The following is a 15,916-nucleotide window of genomic DNA, read 5'->3' on the forward strand; positions in this document are numbered from 1 at the left end:
CTGGTCCCAAGAAGTGTCCCTGTCACAAAGCCTGTCGACACCTAGCCACTCAGGTTAGGCAATGAATGAAGGCGCCTGCGTAGTAGAGTCCAGAGCGGGGAAGCGGGCGCCTGCGCACAGAAGTAGTGACCGTCCGCTCCCCGCCCCCGCCTCTGCCAAACCGCGCCAGCGCAGTGAGGATCGAGCCAGCAGAGACAGCGCCTGCGCGGCCGTGGCTGAGGAGCCCGTGGCGGCAGCGGCGATGGAACCGGCAGAGCAACTGAGCGAGTTAGTGTCAGCAGAGGGCCGAAACCGGAAGGCGGTGCTGTGCCAGCGTTGCGGCTCCCGGGTGCTGCAGCCAGGGACCGCTCTCTTCTCCCGCCGACAGGTAGGGAGGCAGGTTGGAGGGCGTTTACACTCGCAGTCTCGCAGACGAGCCGCCGCCGCGGTCAGAATCTGAACCCCAGCTCCTCAATTTCCGGAGACCGCGCCCTCCTCGCGGGGCCTTAAGCCCCGCCCCTCGGGCCTTCGCTCTGCGAGGCTCCGCCCCTGGGGCCGCCGGCAGCGAGGGAGAGAACCGGATCCCGCCCCGGGATCTTCTGCTGCGGAGCCCATTCCTGGGCTACCCGGTCCAGTCTGCCCGGCCCTCCGCCCCCGGGGCCGCCGCGAGCGCGGGCCCTGCGCCCTGCCGCAGTCCAGGGCCGTTGCTTCGCGGCCGCGTAGAAGGGAGTCGCCCCATTCCGGCTCCCGGAGCTCCCGCCAGCCTGCAGGAGCTGGCAGGTGCCTCTCGGCCGCCGCTCACCGCGGATGTGGCCGGGTTCCTGTTCTGCTCCAGACCCCACCCGCCAGTCCTGAATTCTCCGTCTCATTTACGGCAGGCACCTGTTTCACGAAGGAGCCCCAGAAACAACTGGTGTAGGGGACGCGGCAAAATCACCCCGGTAACCTGCATACCGAGGAAGTTAACGTTTTCCAGATGAATTGTATTTCAAATGCAGTAGATAGATACCTGAAGTAAATTTCAAAGAAAAACAGATTTTTTTTCCTTGAGTTTAGGGATTTTAATACCCTTCCTACCACTATGACCCCAAGCAAGAAAGTTGAAAAAAAAAAAAATTATTTCGGTGCCGGGCGCGGTGGCTCACGCCTGTAATCCCAGCACTTTGGGAGGCCGAGGCGGGTGGATCACGAGGTCAAGAGATCGAGACCATCCTGGTCAACATGAGGAAACCCCGTCTCTACTAAAAATACAAAAAATCAGCTGGGCGTAGTGTCACGTGCCTGTAATCCCAGGAGAATTGCCGGAACCCAGGAGGCGGAGGTTGCGGTGAGCTGAGATCGCGCCATTGCACTCCAGCCTGGGTAACAAGAGCGAAACTCCGTCTCAAAAAAAAAAATTATTTTGGTCAACTCTGTATTGAAGTGCAAGTATAAAGTCGTTTCAACCATATGGACATCCTGTCATTCAAAATTATTTATAAAAATATGCAGATCATTTTATAATTTCATGTGGTTGAACAGATCGTGGAGTGTAATGTCTAGTAGAGGAGCAAGAATTCCCCTCATACCTCCAAAACAGGCTTTCGTCAAAGGTGGAAAAAAGGAATCTGTGTATGTTGTTTTGTAGGTATATTGATGACTTTTGATCTAGATATTGGTGGAGCGCCCAGCGTTCTTTTAAGACTTCCAAAGTTTGGGAGTAGAGTTGTCAATTAATTTTACCAAGTTAGTGGCATTATGGAGTCACTGGAAAGAACATGGATCTTGGAATTAAAATATACGTGGAATTAAATCCTGACTTTATCATTCATTAACACTGAAAGAGTTATTTAGGCAGGGCGCGGTAGCTCATGCCTGTAATCCCAGCACTTTGGGAGACCAAGGCTGGTGGATCACCTGAGGTCAGGAGTTTGAGACCAGCTTGGCCAACGTGGTGAAACCCTGTCTCTACTAAAAAAAAAAAAAAAAAAAAATTGGCATGGTGGCACGCACCTGTAATCCCAGCTACTCTGGAGGCTGAGGCAGGAGAATCGCTTGAACCTGGGAGATGCAGGTTGCAGTGAGCTGAGATTGCATTACTGCACTCCAGCCTGGGCAACAGTGAGACTGTCTCAAATTTGAAAAAAAAAAACAAGTAAAAAATTTTTAAAAAAGTTATTTAAGCTCCATGAGATGTACGGTGCTATTGTGTAAAACAGGGGTGTCCAATCTTTTGGTTTTGCTGGGCCACATTGGAAGGAGAATTGTCTTGGGCCATACAACATACACTAACAGTAGCTGATGAGCTAAAAAAAAAAAAAAAAAAAAAAAAAAAAAAAAAACCTCACAATGTTTTAAGAAAGTTTCCGAATTTGTTTTGGGCCGCATTCGAGCCATATGCAGGCTGCGGGTGGGACAAGCTTGGAAGCTTGGTGTTAAATGATGATGATGATAGAGGGAAGAATTTGTATGAAAGCACTTAGCACTGTGCCTAGTATATAGCCCATTATATAGGTTAGTTCCCATACTCCTTTTCCATGGCAAGGTTCTAGTTTTTTATTTATTCATTTGTTTTTGAGACGGAGTCTTGCTCTGTGACCCAGCTGAGAGTGCAGTGGCACAATCTCAGCTCACTATAACCTATGCCTCCTGGTTTCAAGCCACTCTTCTGCCTCAGCCTCCCTAGTAACTGCGATTACCAACATGTCCAGCTAATTTTTGTATTTTTAGTAGAGATGGGTTTTCGCCATGTTGGCCAGGCTGGTCTCAAACTCCTAACCTCATGCTCTGCATGCCTCGCCCTCCAAAATGCTGGGATTACAGGCATGAGCCACAGCACCCAGCCTGGTTTTGTCTAATTTTATAAACTGACATAAATTAAGAGAGACTTCTTAATGGAGTTTATAGTTTTATAAAAATTCTTAATTTTTTTTCATATTTATTGATTTTATTTATTTTTTGAGACATCTCGCTCTGTTGCCAGTCCAGAGTGCAGTGGCATGACCTCGGCTCACTGCAACCTCCACGTCCTGGGTTCAATCAGTTCACCTGCCTCAGCCTCCTAAGTAGCTCTGGGACTACAGGCACGTGCCACCATGCCCGGCTAATTTTTGTATTTTTAGTAGAGATGGGGTTTCTTCATGTTGGCCAGGATGGTCTCGATCTCTTGACCTCATGATCCACCCGCCTCAGCCTCCCAAGGGGCTGGGATTACAGTCATGAGCCACCGCGCCCGGCCTATTTTATTTTTATTTTTTTATTATTTTTTATTTTTATTTTTATTTTTTTTTGAGACGGAGTTTCCCTCTTGTTGCCCAGGCTGGAGTGCAATGGCGCGATCTCGGCTCACCGCAACCTCCGCCTCCTGGGTTCAGGCAATTCTCCTGCCTCAGCCTCCTGAGTAGCTGGGATTACAGGCACGCGCCACCATGCCCAGCTAATTTTTTTGTATTTTTAGTAGAGACGGGGTTTCATCATGTTGACCGGGATGATCTCGATCTCTTGACCTCGTGATCCACCCGCCTCGGCCTCTCAAAGTGCAGGGATTACAGGCTTGAGCCACCGCGCCCGGCCTTATTTTTATTTTTATATTTTGAGATGGTGTTTCGCTTTTGTTGCCCAGGCTGGAGTGCAATGTCAGGAGCTCAAGACTGGCCTGGCCAACATGGTGAAATCCTGTCTCTACTAAAAATACAAAAATTATCTGGGTGTGTTGGTGGGCACCTGTAATCCCAGCTACTTGGAAGGCTGAGGCGCAAGAATCGCTTGAACCTGGGAGGCGGAGGTTGCAGGGAGCCAAGATCACCAAGTGCACCACTGCACTCCAGCCTGGGTGACAGCGAGATTCTGTCTGAAAACAAAACAACAGAAAAAAACATAGACGAGCTCACTGTATTGCCCCTGGTCTCGAACTCCTGGACCCAAGTGATCCATCCACCCTGGGCTCCCAAAGTGGTGTGATTACAGGTGTGAGCCACTGTGCCTGGCCAGGATCTTTTCTCCCTTCCCTTCCTTTCCCTTTCCTCTCTCCTTCCTTCTTTCTTTCCTTCCTTCCTGCCTTCCTCCCTCCCTCCCTCCCTGTTTTCTGTCACCTGACTGGAATGTAGTGGCACAAGCTTGGCTCACTGCAGCCTCCAATCAGCCAAAATTATTAATTCTTGTTTGATACTATTTTAAACTGATTTTGCCAGAAATTGTGTGGGCAAAATAAATCATGTATATTTCTTTTTGTTTCTCAACTGACACAGTGGCTCCTATTCTCTAGAAAGGTACCTAATAATTTTTTTAATGCATTTTATGTGTTTAAAAACGTTTTCCCTCTTTTAAAAAGACAGAAAGGTTTTTTGTTGTTGTTGTTTTTAACAATGGCTTCAACATTTCTGGAAATTTCCTATTTCTTGAGAGAGAACTGTGGGAAGAATCCTGTCCCCTTTCTGGACTCTAGCAACTGAGCTGTAATCTAACCCAGTGTTCTGAGTCTCGTCCCAATTGTTTTCTCCTTTCTTTCCTCAAATACTAATTTCAGCAAAAATATAACCTCTAGGACATGATGTAAATAGAAGGTAAAAAATTTCCTGGGAGATTCTAGCAGTTATTAGTCCCTCCTCTGCTCTGTGTCACATATTTTAAGGTGGAGGAAAACAGTTCTGTCCTTGCAGAGCGCAAGGAGCTTTTGAGATGCGGAGCTCCTTAACTGAAGCTTTGGGGTAAACCCCCTAAAGTTTTAGGGTAGCCCTTTTTTGTCGTAACTGAAATATTGCAGATAAACCACCATTAGGGCAATTACAGCAGGGCTGTTACTCATCTCCCAGCAGTTAAGCCTGGAGAAGGGCGTGTAAGGAGTCCTGCTTAGAGGTGGCCTACAGCTTTCCGTCTCGCTCCACCCAGTGGAGGAGAAGAGCCTAGTAGTCTGCAGACCGGAACAGTCGGAGAGCTAGACTGCCAGTCCTAACCTTTGAGGTGATCCGGGGCCTGCCCCTTACTGTGTCTTACATTCCACAGCCCTTTAGTCTAAAGCAGTGTGTTTCTCTATTTCATCCCCCACACCCAGACCTCCAAAAGACATTTAGCAATATCTGGAGACATTTTTAGTTGTCAGAATTAGGGAGGTGTGCTACTGGCATCTAGTGGGTAGAAGCCAGGAATGCTTTTAATCATCTTTTTCTTTTTCTTTTTTTTTTTTCTTTTTTTTTTTTTTTTTTTGAGATGGAGTCTTGCTCTGTTGCTAGGCTGGAGTGCGGTGACGCGATCTCTGTTCACTTAACCTCTGCCTCCCCGGTTCAAGCCGTTCTCCAGCTTCAGCCTTCCAAGTAGCTGGGATTATAGGCATATGCCACCACACCCAGCTAATTTTTACATTTTTTAGTAGCGATGTGATTTCACCATGGTAGCCAGGCTGGTCTGGAACTCCTGACCTCAGGTGATCCACCCACCTCCACCTCCCAGAGTGCTGGGATTACAGGCATGAGCCACTGTGCCCAGATCCTGTTAAGCATCTAATAATACACAAGACAGCCCCCAGCAGTGATGAATTCTGCAGCCCAGAATGTCAGTAGTGCCCAGGTTGAGAAACCTTGGCCTAAAGACTACAAAGCAGTCTCCCGTCTATCATCTCAGTCAGCCTTAGCAAATGATTTGCATGATTTGTTTTTACCACTAGACCAGGCGTCCCCAGACTTTTTACACAGGGGGCCAGTTCACTGTCCCTCAGACCGTTGGAGGGCCACTACATACTGTGCTCCTCTCACTGACCACCAATGAAAGAGGTGCCCCTTCCTGAAGTGCGACGGGGGGCCGGATAAATGGCCTCAGGGGGCCGCAGTTTGGGGACACCTGCACTAGACTGTTAGGTCCTGTGTCCTGTCCGCTTCTGTATCTCCTATGTCTAGACTGTGCACGAGAGAACTGAGTAAATACTGGAATTTAAATAAACTAGTGAATAAAACTATTAGTCCAGTATATTATTAGCATGGATACAATAGATCAGTATATTCAGTTGGCGCTGTCACTCCGCTATTTGTGCAGCATGCGATTTGTGTTTTATTATTTTTACCTTTAAACTATGTTGGACTTGATGTGTTCTTTTTAAGTCATATAATTAGTTTCACATATGCAATGTTCATATCCTGGGGCCAGTTACAGTGGCTCATGCCTGTAATCCCAGTACTTTGGGAGGCTGAGGCGGGTGGATCACCAGAGGTCAGGAGTTCAAGACCAGCCTGACAAACATGGTGAAACTCTCTCTCTACCAAAAATATGAAAATTAGCTGGGCATAGTGGTGTAGGCCTGTAATCCCAGCTACTTGGGAGGCTGAGGTGGGAGAATCACTTGAACTCAGGGGGCAGAGGTTGCATTGAGCTGAGATGGTGCTACTGCACTCTAGCTTGGGCAACAGAGGGAGACCCTGTCTCACAAAAAAGAAAAATAAAAGTTCATACCCTTGAAGTCAGCGCTTCTCAGAATCGTACCCAGTTTCTGGTGGAGGAAGTGATAATTGAGCTGAGTAGAGGCAGGGTGCAGCAATGTGATGCTTCATAGTTGTGAGAGAAAGCATGGGATGTTTGAAGAATTGAAACGTTCAAATTGGCCAGGACATGGAGTGTGTAAAAATGACAAGAAGTGAGGCTGAGGTGGGATTGAGAAGACTGGAATAGAAGAGGGGAGGGAGTTTCGGGATGAATCCTCTCCATGCGGGGTAGAAGCCCATGACTGGGGGTGGGATACGGAATCAAAAGCAAGATTGAGCCGGTCAGCTGTGGATAGGAGTGGACTAGAGCTTCCTCAGACACCCCTGAGGGGTTGCCAGATGGCAGAAACCTTAAAGGAGCAAAGGTGAGCAGAGGAGGAGTCATAATTTGGGAACTACTTTTGGGAGCAAGGAGGACACTGATGCCCAGCCCCAGATCCTGAAGGATGTGGAGTGTCAGAGGATGGACAGTGGCCACTGGGTTTGCAGCAGTATCTTCAGCCAGAGCCTCAATTCTGTGAAGACAAAGAAAACAGGAAACTCCAAAGAGCTTGGAAATGTAGGAAAAGGAAGATGATGCTGGAGAAGAAAGTTGCGTGCTCTTGTATATATTTAGGGGGTCAGGGGAGCATTGTGGCAGGAGTGGGCAGTGAAAGGTTGGCTTGTGGGAGGGAAAGTATAGGACAGTGTTGGGTTAGGACTGTGAGGGCAGAGGACCCCAAGGGCAGTAACCAAGGGTGGTTTCTTATAAAACTAAATGTGGACTTCACAGAATGACCCAGCACTCTGGGGTCTTTTTCCCAGAGAAATGAAACTTATGTTCACACCAAAACCTATACGTAAATGTGCAAAGCAGCTTTATTCATGATAGCCCCAAACTGGAAAAAGCCCAGATGCCGTTCAACAGGTGAATGGTTAAACAAATTGGTACATCTGTACCACGGAATACTATTCAGCAACAAAAATAGAATGAACTATTGATGCACATAACTTGGATGCCTGTCAGTGACTTGAGTGAATAAAAAGCTAGTTTCAGAGGGTTCCATACTGTCTGGTTCCATTTAAATGACTTTTTTTTTTTTTTTTTTTTTTTTTTTGAGACGGAGTTTCGCTCTTGTTACCCAGGCTGGAGTGCAATGGCGCGATCTCGGCTCTCCGCAACCTCCGCCTCCTGGGTTCAGGCAATTCTCCTGCCTCAGCTTCCGGAGTAGCTGGGATTACAGGCACGCGCCACCATGCTCAGCTAATTTTTTGTATTTTTAGTAGAGACGGGGTTTCACCATGTTGACCAGGATGGTCTCGATCTCTTGACCTCGTGATCCACCCGCCTCGGCCTCCCAAAGTGCTGGGATTACAGGCTTGAGCCACCGCGCCCGGCTTAAATGACATTTTTGAAATGACAAAATTTTAGAAATGGAGACCAGCTTAGTGGTTGCCAGGAGTTAGGCATGCAGTGGGCGGCGTGTGATGAGCATGGTTGTAAAAGGGTAAGGAGGGATCCTTATGGTGATGGAACTTAACCATGTTGATGGAAACACGAACCTACGTGTAGTAAAATTTTATAGAACTAAATACACGCATGAGTAGAGGTAAACTGGGGAGATCTGAATAAGGTGTGTGGTTGTGTCACTGTTTCTCTCCTGACTGTCATTTTGCACATAGTTTTGTAAAATGTTACTTTTGGGTGAAACAGGGTAAACGTTAGATGGAATTTCTGTATTTCCTATAACTACACGTGAACCTGCCGTTATCTCAATAAACTTTTAATTGAAAAAAATCAGGCCAGGCACAGTGACTCACACCTGTAATCCCAGCACGTTGGGAGGATCACCTGAGGTCAGGAGTTTGAGACCAGCCTGGCCAACTTGGTGAAACCCTATCTCTACGAAAAATATGAAAAATTAGCCACGTGTGCTGATGCATGCCTGTAAGCCCAGCTACTCGGGAGGCTGAGGCAGGAGAATCCCTTGAAACTGGGAGGCAGAGGTTGCAGTGAGCTGAGATCATACCACCACACTCCAGCCTGGGTTGACAAAGCAAGACTGCCTTAAAAAAAAAGGGACATTAAGTGAAAAAAGCCACTCACAAAAGGACAAATACTGCATGATTTCACTTCTCTGAGGTACCTAGAGTAGTCAAATTCATGGAGAGAAAGTAGAACAGTGCTTGCCAGGGGCTGTGGGGTAAGGGGATGGGAGTATTGTTGAATGAGTACAGAGTTTGTGAAGAAGAGAAAGATTGAAGATGGATGGTGGGGTGGTTGCACCATAGTGTGAATGTACTTAAAGATGCTGAACGATACACTTAAAAATTGTTAAAATGGCAAATTTCGTATTTTACCACAAAAAAAAATCAGGACTCAAAATGGAACATGCATCTCAGCTATTTAAGTATTGCTATTATCTATTACTATTCAACAAAATCACCCCCAAACAGTGACTTCAGAACCGTGATGTATTTTTTTTTTTTTTTGAGACAATATTGTTCTGTTACCCAGGCTGGAGTACAGTGACGTGATCTCGGCTCACTGCAACCTCTGCATCCCAGATTCAAGTGATTCTCCTGCCTCAGCCTCCTGCGTGGCTGGGATTACAGACACCCGCCACCATGCCCAGCTAATTTTTTTTGTATTCTTAGTAGAGACGGGGTTTTGCTGTGTTGGCCAGGCTGGTCTTGAACTCCTGACCTCAGGTGATCTGCCTGCCTCAGCCTCCCAAAGTGTTGGGATTACAGGCATGAGCCACCACACAGCCAAAAAAGTGACGTATTTTGCTCAGGAATTTAGGGGTTGACTAGTCTTAGTGAGGCAGTTCTCACTGGGCACAAGCGTCCCACGAGAAATGGCAAAAGTTGTGTGCCATTTTCTAACCAGCATATGTTCATCAAGTAATCACCATCAAGCTATCACCATGGCCTGCCCAGACCAGAGGGGAGGGGCATGAACTCCACTCTTGGTGAAGGGATTATCAGAGAATTTTCAGATGTGTTTTGAAACCACCACACGTAGGCCCCAGAAGGGGGAAAATTACAAAAAAGTTAACAGAAGTGTACTCTGTATTGGAACAGTTTTTATTCTCATCTATATTATAGCATGTTTGCCAAGTTTCCTATAATGAGAATGTATTTTTACAATAAGAAAGGTAGTATTTTATTTTTAAGAGGGTGCTGTTAGTAGTAGATCAGCAGTCTCACTGAGTTGTGGTGTTCCATCTATTTCTGAAGAGGTGGTCCAGGATTCGCTGGGGTCCTGAGAGAGCAAAGGTAACCCATCTGTTCAGGGATCTCACTGGCAACTTTGCACCAGGTCGAGTTTGCCTCAAATTACATATTAACTTTTTTTTGTTTCTACCTCACAGTAGTCTGTCTAGAAATCCTCATTATATTCCAGATGTTGTATCTAATCTCCTGGCCCTAGCAGTTGTCCTCGACATTGCAGTGAAGAGGTTGAGATCCAAGTAGGGATACACATACATATGCATGTATATGGGTATAGTCTTGTGGGCCTGACGTAGAGGATGTAAGTAAAAATGGGAATGTTGAGGAATAGAGCAAACAGTACCCAATAGGATGTCTTGAATGGAGCGTTAATAATAGTAGTACTGGCCGGGCGCGGCGGCTCACGCCTGTAATCCCAGCACTTTGGGAGGCCGAGGCAGGTGGATCATGAGATCAAGAGATCGAGACCATCCTGGCCAACATGGTGAAACCCCATCTCTACTAAAAATACAAAAAAAATTAGCTGGGCATGGTGGCGTGCGCCTGTAGTCCCAGCTACGTGGGAGGCTGAGGCAGGAGAATTGCTTGAACCCGGGAGGCGAAGTTTGCAGTGAGCCAAGATGGCGCCACTGTACTCCAGCCTGGGAACAGAGTGAGACTCTGTCTCAAAAAATAATAATAGCCGGGCGCGGTGGCTCAAGCCTGTAATCCCAGCACTTTGGGAGGCCGAGGCGGGTGGATCACGAGGTCGAGAGATCGAGACCATCCTGGTCAACATAGTGAAACCCCGTCTCTACTAAAAATACAAAAAACTAGCTGGGCGTGGTGGCGCGTGCCTGTAATCCCAGCTACTTAGGAGGCTGAGGCAGGAGAATTGCCTGAGCCCAGGAGGCGGAGGTTGCGGTGAGCCGAGATCGCGCCACTGCACTCCAGCCTGGGTAACAAGAGTGAAACTCCGTCTCAAAAAAAAAAAAAAAATAATAATAATAATAATAATAATAGTAGTAGTACCTTTAAATCACAAATCAAAGGAGGGACAACTGGACAGGTGACACTTTGTGCTACAGATGGGAACCGAGAGCAGGAAGTGGTATTCTTTTGTTGGGCACCTCCTGAATGCTGATGCTTTAGTCCATTTTCTTTTTGTTTTGTTGGACACGCTGAATTCTTGGTTGATTGGTTTAGGTGTCTTAACTTGTCCACCAAAGTTCACTCCGTCTATGTTATGATGTGTGAGATTTCACACCTACAATATAGGGGATAAGCCAGAAATATATCTAGGAAAATTGAGGCCCACAGAAGTTACAGATAGGACTGGAATTCAGGTTTCCTGGTTCTTTAATTTTGATTCCTCTCTTTGCCTCTACTTGTTCCTGTTTTTGTTTAAGGTAGAACAAAGTGTTAAGGACATGTTTAACATGAGGCAAAAGAGTGACTGGAGTGACAGTATCACACAGTGGCTTGTGGCATAGCCCCAGCTACTTGGGAGACTGAGGCTGGAGGATCACTTAAGCCCAGAAGTTCAAACCCAGCCTGGGCAATGTAGAGACACCCCATCCCTAATTACAAAAAAAAAAGTATAATGTGGAGTGGGAAATGGGAAATAAGTGATATGACAGCAGCCGTATGAGGAGCAGAGGGGTAACACACTTCGCTGGCATTATATTTTGCAGTAGTCTGGGACAGCTAAGGGTATATACACTATCCATATGGAAGAAATTAAAGCAGTTGTGTGTGTCAGAGGCCTCCTAATGATTGAGAAGTCCTGTAGATTGGAGGGTGCAGGCATCCTAGAGCTGACAATTCCAAGCTGTAGAACTAGATTTTCCTTTTTATAAGATAAATCCAGTATGTTCCTAACTGATGGAATAGATCAAAGCCAGATATCCCGTGTTCATTCTTCCAACAAATAGTTGAGATTCTGCTCCATCCCAGTTGCTATTCTAAGCACTAGAGAGCTGGTAATGAACAAGATAAGCTCCTTTCTTTTCAGGAGCTGATATTTTGGTGGAGGTAGACACATGGTAAATAAGTAAGCCAATAAATTAATATGATAATTTCAGAAAATAAGCAATAAGTAAACAAGTAGGAATGGCATGAAGAGACTTCCAGGGGAGATGAACGTGTTCATTATCTTGATTATGATAATGGTTTCACTGGTATACATGTGCTAAGGTAAAAGAAACTGTGCATTTTATTTTATTACTTTTTGAGACAGGATCTCACTCTGTCACCCAGGCTGGAGTACAGTGACATGATCTTGGCTCACTACAGTTTCAATCTCCCTGACTCAAGCAATCCTCCTACCTCAGCCTCCTGTATAGCTGGGACTACAGACATTCGCCACCATGCCCAGCTATTTTTTTTTTTTATTTTTGAGGCAGAGTCTTGCTTTGTTGCCCAGGCTGAAGAGCAGTGGTGTGATCTCAGCTCACCTGCAGCCTCAACAACCTCCTGGGCTCAAGCGATCCTCTTACCTCAGCCCATAAGTAGCTGAGACTACAGGCGTTGCACCACCACAGCCAGCTAATTTTCGTATTTTTTGTAGAGATCAGGTCTCACTATGTTGCCCAGGCTGGTCTTGAACTCCTGAGCGCAAGAGATCCTCCTGCTTCAGCCTCCCAAACTGCTGGAATTACATTCATGCACCACTGCGCCCAGCCCTGGCTAATTTTTTCGAAATACTTTTGGTGGAGACTAGGTCTCATTATGTTGCCCAAGGGGATGTGCATTTAAAATGTGTGCAATTCATGTGTCAGTGATACCTCAATAAAGCTCTTTTAAAAAAAAAAATACGGTGGGCAGTAAGTAAAGCTAATTCAGGTTGTTTGGTTAGAGAAGACCTCCTGAGAAGGCTGCATTTGGGCTGACTACCGAGGAGGAGCCAGCCATGCCAGGATCTGAGGCCAGAGCAGACTAACGCTGTTTGAGGATGGCAGGAAAGCCAGTGTTGTCTGAAGCATAATGAGCTGGGGAGACTAGGACCTCGAGGGGCCCATGGTGAAGACAGCAGTGAGGCCAAGTTCCCAGACCACCCAGCTGGCGCCCGTCTTTCATTTCTCTTAAGAATCAGGGCAGGGACCAGAGGCAAAAAAGAGCCACCCAGCATCATCGTGTACAGCTTAACGAGAGGGCTTCTCTCTTTCAGTTTGTCATTCCTGCTAGGGAGCAATGCGAAGTGTACCGAGAATGCGGGTATTGATGGAACTGGGCCAGTTCGACTTCTGTGTTCTTTATGTTCTCTCCCACTGCAGCTTTTCCTTCCCTCCATGAGAAAGAAGCCAGCTCTGTCTGACGGCAGCAATCCCGATGGCGATCTCCTCCAGGAACACTGGCTGGTTGAGGACATGTTCATTTTTGAGAACGTGGGCTTCACCAAGGACGTGGGCAACATCAAGTTTCTGGTCTGTGCAGACTGTGAAATTGGACCAATTGGCTGGCATTGCCTGGATGACAAGAACAGTTTCTATGTGGCCTTGGAACGAGTTTCCCATGAGTAACTGAAGGGAGGGGTACTCAGCTCCACCCCAGAGATAAACTTGTTCCCCACAAGAACTGGTATTTAATGTGGTCTAACCGTTCCGCTGCCTCCTTCTCTGTGCTAATATAAATACCGAGTACCAGCATGTCCACTGGAACATGCAGAGGGTTCATCCTGCTTCCTAAAGCCTCACGTACATGCCTCCTGCCTAGTTCACGTGCATCACATTTCCTAAGCTCCCTTTTCCCCCAGTTTTGGGACACTGTGCTTCCGCAAATCTCGTCTCTTTCCTGGCATTCTGCCTCGGCTCTGTTTTACCCAGGGGCTCCCTCTTTTTCTTGCTCTAAAAGAGCAGTATTCAACCTTTTGGTCGTGATGACACATGACAAAAGATGTTTATGTGCTAATAGTTGAAAGTCTGCCTTTTTCTCATTCAAGAAGGCATACAAACATCTGAAAGTGGCTTTGTTGTATGGCTACCCTTGTGATCTACAGTAACTTACTCTTTCTAAAAGGAAAGCATTTACAAAACTCAGTATTTAAACCACCAACCAGAAACATTACTTTGGACACATCTCTAATACCATGTTTGAGCACCTCTGCTATAGGTTGAGAATGACATTTTATTGTGAAGATGGGTGTAGTCCATCTGCCCTTGAAATCTGTGGTTTCTTTTTATATTAGCTCCTCCCTGCTACAGCCTAGAAGGTGAGAAGCAAATCTTTAACCCCATCTGGCAGTCACTCAAGGAAAACCCAGCCCTGGCTGTTTACCCAGGCTCTCTCAGGATCAGAGTGGAGGGTGTAGGATATGAGAGTTAGGCCTTTGCCAAATTATACACAAGTTTATAATTTGCCTCATCTGGACAGGTAACTTTCCTTTTTTCTTTTTTCTTTTTCTTTCTTTCTTTTTTTTTTTTTTTGAGACAGAATTTTGTTCTTGTTGCCCAGGCTGGAGTACAGTGGTGCCATCTTGGCTCACCACAACCTCAGCCTCCCAGGTTCACGATTCTCCTGCCTCAGTCGTCTGAGTAGCTGGGATCACAGGCATGCACCACCACGCCCGGCTAATTTTGTCCTTTTAGTAGAGACAGGGTTTCTCCATGTTGGTCAGGCTGGTCTCGAACCCCCAACCTCAGGTGATCTGCTTGTTTTGGCCTCCCAAAGTACTGGGATTACAGGTGCGAGCCACCGCAACCGGCCTGAACAGGTAACTTTCTTCCTTTGTTCGTAGGCAAGACTTCTTTAATGTATAGTATCATCATTTACTAAACATACTGGGCATGGTCCTCATGGAGTTTTGGTCCAACTGGAATCTCTCTACCAACCCAGGATACAAACTTCCATTCAGATGCTTCTATTTCCATAGCTCTGGGGTTGCTCTAACAGTTTGATATTAGCAGACTTGTTTAAGCCTTCGACTTGATTTCCAATTATTCCATCGTTTCTATTCTGAAATGACTCACTGTCATAGAAGGAAGTTTATTATATAACCAAGGTTTCAGGTATCCTTCTTTCACCTCTGCAATTCAGAAGGCCTAAAATTGAATAAGTACTTAATAGAAACTTACTCTCTGAAGTCCCTTCCATTGTTTTCTAGTGGCTTCCTCCTTCCTTTACCCCCAAACTTTCTAAGGGCTTCCTCACTGAAGTGCAGGCTGGCTGTGAGCACAGTTTTGCAACAACCTACTCCCCTGGAAAGGTGGCTTCCTTCTGCTGTCAGCCTGAATGAGCTTCAGTAAGCAATTGAGAGAACTGTTTTCCGACAGATGATCATGTCCATTGTTACGGCATCTGCAGAAGAACAGAATTACCTACTGAAGTCGGGAGCAAAACCAAGTAGACACCTCTAGGGACACACGGCCCCTCACATCACAAACCAGAACCTAAGCTAAGCATTTTTTTAAAATTAGGCTTTAAAAAGAACTGTTTGTTCTTTTTTAAATCATAGATTACATATTCGTTGCAGGTAAATTCAAAAATGCATAAACATTTTTTTAATTGCTAATACTCCCACCATTCAGAGATTGCCAATGGTAATGTATATATCCTCTTCGATGTACAGTCTATGTATATATTATATACATGTGCAGTTACAAATAGGACATCATACTGTCCTCTTAAAACTTGCATGTAGGCCAGGCATGGTGGCTCACGCCTGTAACCACAGCACTTTGGGAGGCCAAGGCAAGAGGATTGCTTGAGCCCAGGTGTTCAAAACCAGCCTGGGCAACATAGTGAGACTCTGTATCTACAAAAATAAAAGTTTGCTGGACATGGTGACACGTGTCTGTGATCCCACAGGCTTGGGAGACCTGAGGTCAGAAGATTGCTTGAGTTTAGGAGGTCGAGGCTCCAGCGAGTCACGTTTGCATCACTGCACTCCAGCCTGGGCATCACAGCAAGATCCTCTTTCAAAAGAAAAACAAAACTTTGATTTAACAAAATAGGATGGAAATCTTCCCATGACAGTAGATATGTATCTAAGTCCACCGTGATTAGTATTCCATTGTATTGCTGTACTGTAACAGTCCACTATTATGTTGTCTTCAATTTCTTGTAAACAATGATATGACATGCACCTGACATTCTGTATGCACCTTCTTAATTATTTACTTGGCATACATTATTAGATGTGAAATTGTAGGGTATGCACATTTTCGAGGCTTTACTGTATTGACACATACTTCTCAAAAACTGTGCTAACATACCCCCCAGCAGCATAAAAGAGCACTCATTTCTCTGAACCCTCACGAACACTGGATATTACTAAAAATATTTTGCCGCTTGTGCCT

General features: G+C 46.0%; 1 protein-coding gene across 1 annotated transcript; it reads left to right on the forward strand.

Annotated features, from left to right (window-relative positions):
- Nucleotides 1-45: 45 nt before the first annotated feature.
- RABIF (RAB interacting factor) lies at nucleotides 46-15,705 on the forward strand. Its single transcript, XM_010348886.3, has 2 exons — nucleotides 46-367; nucleotides 12,896-15,705. Exons 1-2 carry the CDS (start codon nucleotides 62-64, stop codon nucleotides 13,139-13,141), a joined length of 552 nt encoding a protein of 183 aa, XP_010347188.2. The 5' UTR covers nucleotides 46-61; the 3' UTR covers nucleotides 13,142-15,705.
- Nucleotides 15,706-15,916: the final 211 nt, after the last annotated feature.

Source organism: Saimiri boliviensis, chromosome 14, assembly GCF_048565385.1.
Source record: "Saimiri boliviensis isolate mSaiBol1 chromosome 14, mSaiBol1.pri, whole genome shotgun sequence".
In the NCBI taxonomy this organism is placed as follows: domain Eukaryota; kingdom Metazoa; phylum Chordata; class Mammalia; order Primates; family Cebidae; genus Saimiri; species Saimiri boliviensis.

Coding starts and splice junctions, on each gene's coding strand:
- RABIF (XM_010348886.3), top strand. CDS start 62: ATGAATGAAGGCGCCTGCGTAGTAGAGTCCAGAGCGGGGAAGCGGGCG. Junction 368..12,895: donor CTCTCTTCTCCCGCCGACAG/GTAGGGAGGCAG, acceptor CTCCCACTGCAG/CTTTTCCTTCCCTCCATGAG.